Below are 6096 nucleotides of genomic sequence, written 5' to 3'. Positions count from 1 at the left end.
GGTTTATATATATATATGGTCTATGAGACCACATTACATGGACACTTCGTTCATGTCTTGTGGTTTTCAAAGGCTTTTCAGAGGTTTATATAGAAGGTTTATATATATGGTCAATGAGACCACATTACGTGGACACTTCGTTCATGTCTTGTGGTTTTCAAAGGCTTTTCAGAGGTTTATATAGAAGGTTTATTTAGGTTTATATATATGGTCTATGAGACCACATTATGTGAACTTTTCGTTCATGTCTTGTGGTTTTCAAAGGCTTTTCAGAGGTTTATATAGAAGGTTTATATATATATGGTCTATGAGACCACATTACGTGGACACTTAGTTCATGTCTTGTGGTTTTCAGAGGCTTTTCAGAGGTTTATATAGAAGGTTTATTTAGGTTTATATATATTTGTATATAAGGTCTATGAGAGCACATCACATGGACACTTTGTTCATCTGATGTGGTTCTCAAAGGTCTACATATACGTACACACACACCTGCCTTTCCACATTTTTTTTTCCACCTCGACGACCCTTGACTGACTTACAACGGACCGACTTGTTACTTTTCAGGTTCTTCTGTTTCATTTCATGACATTTGGTCATGTGCTGTGATCCTGTTTGGCCTGGGTGCCATTTTGTTTGGCTTTCGTGCCATTTTGTTTGGCTTTCGTGCCATTTTGTTTGGCTTTCGTGCCATTTGTTTGTTGGGTGCAACGCAAAGGAAATGGACTGGATTCAACGCAATGGCATGTGCACCACCCCCCCACCTCCACCACCTGGATGGATAAAGACTTATCTTATAGGAAAACAAGGCCTTTAGCTTATATCTTAGATTATTATTATTATTATTATTACTATTATTTAATCAGGTTCTCCAGAGACTTAACTTCCTGTTAAAAGGATGTTTGAGAAACGTTAGCATAGCTTCTCGCTAACTTCCTGTTAAAAGGATGTTTGAGAAACGTTAGCATAGCTTCTCGCTAACTTCCTGTTAAAAGGATGTTTGAGAAACGTTAGCATAGCTTCTCGCTAACTTCCTGTTAAAAGGATGTTTGAGAAACGTTAGCATAGCTTCTCGCTAACTTCCTGTTAAAAGGATGTTTGAGAAACGTTAGCATAGTCTTTCTTCCTCCTCCTCTTCCTTCCTCCCTCCCTCCCTCCTCCCTCCTCCTTTTTTCCCCCCTCTTCCCCCCCAACCGGCCGAGGCAGACGGCTGCACATCTTTGAGTCTGGTTCTATCAGAGATTTCTTCCTGTTAAAAGGGAGTTTTTCCTGTCTGGACTGTTGGGGTTTATGTTATGATGTTGTTGTTATGAGTAAGTTTATCTTTATTTATATAGAGTTATTTAGCTGAATTGATAATAGCACCAACCGTAAGAACCGCTATTATCAAATATAGTCACTAAAATGGTAGCATACTATCCCCCCTTTTTTCCTCATCTCTTCCTCCTTTATCTCCCTCCCACTTCCTCTTTCCCCCCCCCCCCCCCTTTTTCCTTTCACCCCAACCTGTCGAGGCACGCTTGCCACACCTGCTTTCCTAACCTGTTCTGATAATGAAACTGTGGGATAATATGGTCTGCTGCATTGACTGCCAGAACGTTTTGGGTTTCCTCTTTCTTAGGAAGGTCTTGTGCTTTAGCGTTAGCTTTAGCTTTAGCAACAATTGTCCTCCACAGTTTGTTCGATTGTGTAGAAGTAAAAACGGACAATCAGGATTATAGGTAACCTTAGACGACGCAAGACCTTTTAGAGACGTAAGTTAGATTATTGGAGTGTGTTTAGCTAAATGCTACCATTTTACCTGTCTCTTGTCCCACCTCTCTGTCCCCCCATATTTCCTTTCACCCCAACCGGCCTTGGCAGATGGCTGCACATCTTTGAGTTTGGTTCTGTCAGAGATTTAACTCTCTCCACTTGCCTTTAGCTGTGCTCGCTCAAAGTGTGATCTCTGTTGGGTTAGATTAGGATTATTATAGTCTGTGTTGTTGTTTTGATAGTTTCTGCCTCGTTTGCATTAAGATGCATTTTCTTATATATATGTATACATTTAAAGGAATTAACAGACTTTAAATGTAAATCACAAAAACCACTTATATTAAATAGCCTTAGCTAGAATGGGAGTCTTATCTGTACACCTTCTCTTTACCTTCTTTGTCTTATCCCTCATCCCTCTATCCCCCACTTTCTTTCCCCCTGACTTTCGAGGCCCAGCGCATGACAAAAGCACTGTTTCGTCTGTGTACTTCCTGTCGTCGTCTGGGTCAAAACTGTCGGGGTCTCCCTTCCTCCTATTGCACTGTAGAGGTTTTTGTGATGTAGTCGTAGATCACGTATAGTTTAGTCGTTGTCCGACACAGTTTGTGCAGCAAATGTGCAAACGAGTCATAGTGTGAACAGTGTTTGTGTTTGTGTGGACAATCATGATAATATTAAGTTGAGTCTCCTCTTCCTCCTCCTCTTCCTCCTCGACCTGTCGAGGCAGACGCTCACTTTGAGTCTGGTTCTGTCAGAGATTTAACTTCCTGTTAAAAGGGAGTTTTTTTTCTTCTTCTCTTCTCTTTATAGTGTTGAAAAGTTAAGTTTAAACGTTAACACATTCACACAAACTGATTTATTTGACAATCTTAACTTTTCAAACACATTTTTAACATTTTTAAATTCCTCCACATCAGCGCTGGACAAATAAACTTAAACACAGTTAAAGTCGCACCGGTCCGTGTTTGGGCTAACGTTAGCAACACGTTCTTGCTAACGCTCTTTTTCCCAACATCGTTAGTCTCTTTGTCACATGTCGTCTTTGGCTCCGCCCTCTTTATTTGTGTAGCGCTGAATCACAACATACGTTATCTCTAGGTTCTGTTTATAGACGAGATGTTTGCTGCTGCTGCTTTTGTCTGTTTGTGTTTCTAATCTATTCCAGAATAACGTGGAACGTGGAACCGCCCTGAGTCCACCTGAGATTAGCCCCGCCCCCTCCTCCATTACATGAGAAGAACCTGCGGTTGTGAGTATGTCGGACTGCAACTGTTGCATCACTGACTCATGTTTTGTCTGTTTGTGTTTCTAATCTATTCCAGAACGGAGACCTGACGTGGAACGTGGAACCGTCCTGATGTCCACCTGAGATTAGCCCCTCCCCCTTCATAATTTGAGAAGAACCTGCGGTTGTGAGTATGTCGGACTGCAACTGTTGCGTCAGTGACTCATGTTTTGTTTTTCTAATCTATTACAGAATGGAGGCCAACATGGTTTTCACCTCGAGGCAACGCCATCGTCTCCAACGCCGTCATCTCCACGCCATCGCCGATGTTACATTGTCTCTGTGTTTATTGACTTCTTTTTGTACACAAAGTCACTTATCAATGCTCAGTTGTCGCAGCTCGAAACCGCCGTTTGGTTTCGAGCGGCGATTTGGCTCGATGCCGCCGTCGTTTACGCCGTTGCTCGTTTACGCCGTTGCTCGTTTACGCCGCCGCTCGTTTACGCCGCCGCTCGTTTACGCCGCCGCTCGTTTACGCCGTCGCTCGTTTACGCCGCCGCCGCCGCCGATCGATTGCGCCGTCGCCGCTCTTAGAACGCTACTCGAAACACCAAGCCATGTCACTGTCACACTTTGATTGTATTGCTGTTGTTGTTGTTGTGTCTCTCTCTCTTGTCCTCTGGCTCCGCCCCCTCCCCCCCCCTCCTCCCTTTCACCCCGACCGGTCTAGGCAGACGGCCGCACACTCTGAGTCTGGTTCTCCAGAGATTTCTTCCTGTTAAAAGGGAGTTTTTTCTCTCCACAGTTTTGCTCAGCGTGTGATTTGTTGGGTTTTCTCTCGTTAGCTTAGTTTTTATTATTATTTTTATTTATTATTTATGTATAAAGTGTAAATAAAGTTGACTTGAATCAATATCGTCCATGAAAACACTGATCAACACTTTTGAATAAAGTGAAGGAGACAGAGTGGGAGGAGTCAACGTGACAAACCTCTGTTTCTGTCTCTTTAAACTCAGTAAAACTGTTCGACACAAACAGACTCTCAGTTCATTCTGTTTGTCTCTGTGTCTCAGGACATGAGGACGTTAGGGACGTTTAGGACGCGAGGACGTTTAGGTTAAGGACGTGTAGGACGTGAGGATGTTTAGGACATGAAGACGTTTAGGACACGAGGACGTTTAGGTTCAGGACGCTGAGGACGTGTAGGACGTGAGGATGTTTAGGACGTTGAGGACATGAAGACGTTTAGGGACGTTTAGGACATGAGGACGTTTAGGACACGAGGACGTTTAGAGGACGTTGAGGACATGAAAACGTTTCTATCTATTAATTCTCTCTTTTCACGTCTTCACAGAAACCAGCAGCTGAAAACATGGAGTGGATTTCACTGACTGGACTGGATTTACCTTCTGTGAGTAGTTTTATCTTTCTTTCTTTTCACTCTTTGTTGATTCTGTCTCTTCTTCTCTCGTCTCTCTCTCCGTCTTATGTCACTTTCCTTTTCCCATTTCTTCTCATCCTTCTCTCTCCTTCCTTTGTTCAGTCTTTTCTTTCTTTACATCTTTAATTCATTCTTGTTCTTTCCTTTAATTCTCTCTTTTACATCTTTCTTTAATTCTTTCTTTTTGTCTTTTATTCTCTTTCTTTACATCTTTCTTTAATTCTTTCTTTCTCTCCATCATTTAAATAGTCGTCTGTGTTTTCGTTTCATTTCCTCTGAAACTTCTTTCTCCTCAACAGGTTTTTTCCTCACAGTTGTGAGCAGCAGGGGGCGCCACATCAGCCTCATACATACTCCTACTTAACAATGACTCAACTGTTCATTTGTATGATTATGTACAGTGGATATGTATGTATATGTGTGTGTGTGTATGTATGTATGTATATATATATATATATATATATATATATGTGTATGTATATATGTATATGTATATGTGTATGTGTATATGTATATGTATATATGTATATATGTATATATATATATATATATATATGTATATATGTGTATATATATATATATATATATATATATATATATATACATATATATATATATATATACATATATATACACACACTCCAATAATCCGGGATTATTTTCAGGATTAACAGCAGATTAGTGATCGTTTCAGCTTCTTAAAAGTGAATCTTTTCTTTGCTCCAGAAAAACAAATAAATCATTTCGTGTTTGTGGACAAAAACAAAGACGTTTGACAACGTTGTCGTTTCCACGTTTGACAAACTCTGATCGAGGTTTGACGACATTTATCTAACGATTTTAACGACAAAAAGCAGGAAAATGAAGAGAATCGTTAGCTGCAGCTGCACTACGGTGGCCCTGAAGGACACATCGTTGTTGTTGTTGTTGTTGTTTCAGTTAGTGTCGTTGTGTTTCAGTCGTCTTGGTTGAGTTGAAGTTGTTGTTTCAGTTTCAGTTGTTGTGTGTTGGTGATGTGTCCTTCAGGGCCACCTTAGTGCAGCTGTAGCTAACGATTCTCTTCATTTTCCTGCTTTTTGTCGTTAAAATCGTTAGATAAATGTCGTCAAACGTCGATCAGAGTTTGTCAAACGTGGAAACGACAACGTTGTCAAACGTCTTTGTTTTTGTCCACAAACCCAAAAGATTTCTTTGTTTTTTTGGAGCAAAGAAACAAAGAAAAGATTCACTTTTAAGAAGCTGAAACGATCACTAATCTGCTGTTAATCCTGAAAACAGTCCTGGATTATTGAAGTCATAGTTTCAGCTCTAACACGTCGTCATGTTCACTTCACGGTTTCTTTGATTCATCAACATAATCTGACATTTAAATCTTTAACCGTCTTTGTGTCTTGAATCTGATTTTTGTGTAAAGACAAAGTTTTTCTCATTATTTTCTGATGTTAACGACTTTATTGTTTTATCATTAATAAAATCACTCATCGCTTCAAACCACTTATGTTTTGTTAGTTTGTTTTTTACCAGACGAATATTTAAATTAATGTCAGAGACATTGAAGGTTTTTCTGTTTCCATTTTTTTAAATATTACGTCAAAGCAGGTTAGATGTTTTCAAAATAAATGTATTATATATTTATATATTTATTTTCAAACTTGATGCATTAACGAACACAAAA

General features: G+C 39.9%; 1 protein-coding gene across 1 annotated transcript in view; it reads right to left on the bottom strand.

Annotated features, from left to right (window-relative positions):
• Positions 1-3290, bottom strand: part of LOC310944550 (neural-cadherin) — a gene marked incomplete at both ends in the record, with an annotated part of 36069 nt that extends 32779 nt beyond the window's left edge. The window contains one exon of the mRNA XM_083910350.1: positions 3257-3290. Within this exon, the coding sequence (XP_083766476.1) occupies positions 3257-3290 (34 nt within the window). The remainder of the gene's footprint in view (positions 1-3256) is intronic.
• Positions 3291-6096: the final 2806 nt, after the last annotated feature.

Source organism: Microchirus variegatus (assembly GCF_963457635.1).
Source record: "Microchirus variegatus genome assembly, chromosome: 2".
Classification (NCBI taxonomy): domain Eukaryota; kingdom Metazoa; phylum Chordata; class Actinopteri; order Pleuronectiformes; family Soleidae; genus Microchirus; species Microchirus variegatus.
This window is presented reverse-complemented; position numbering and strand designations above follow the sequence as displayed.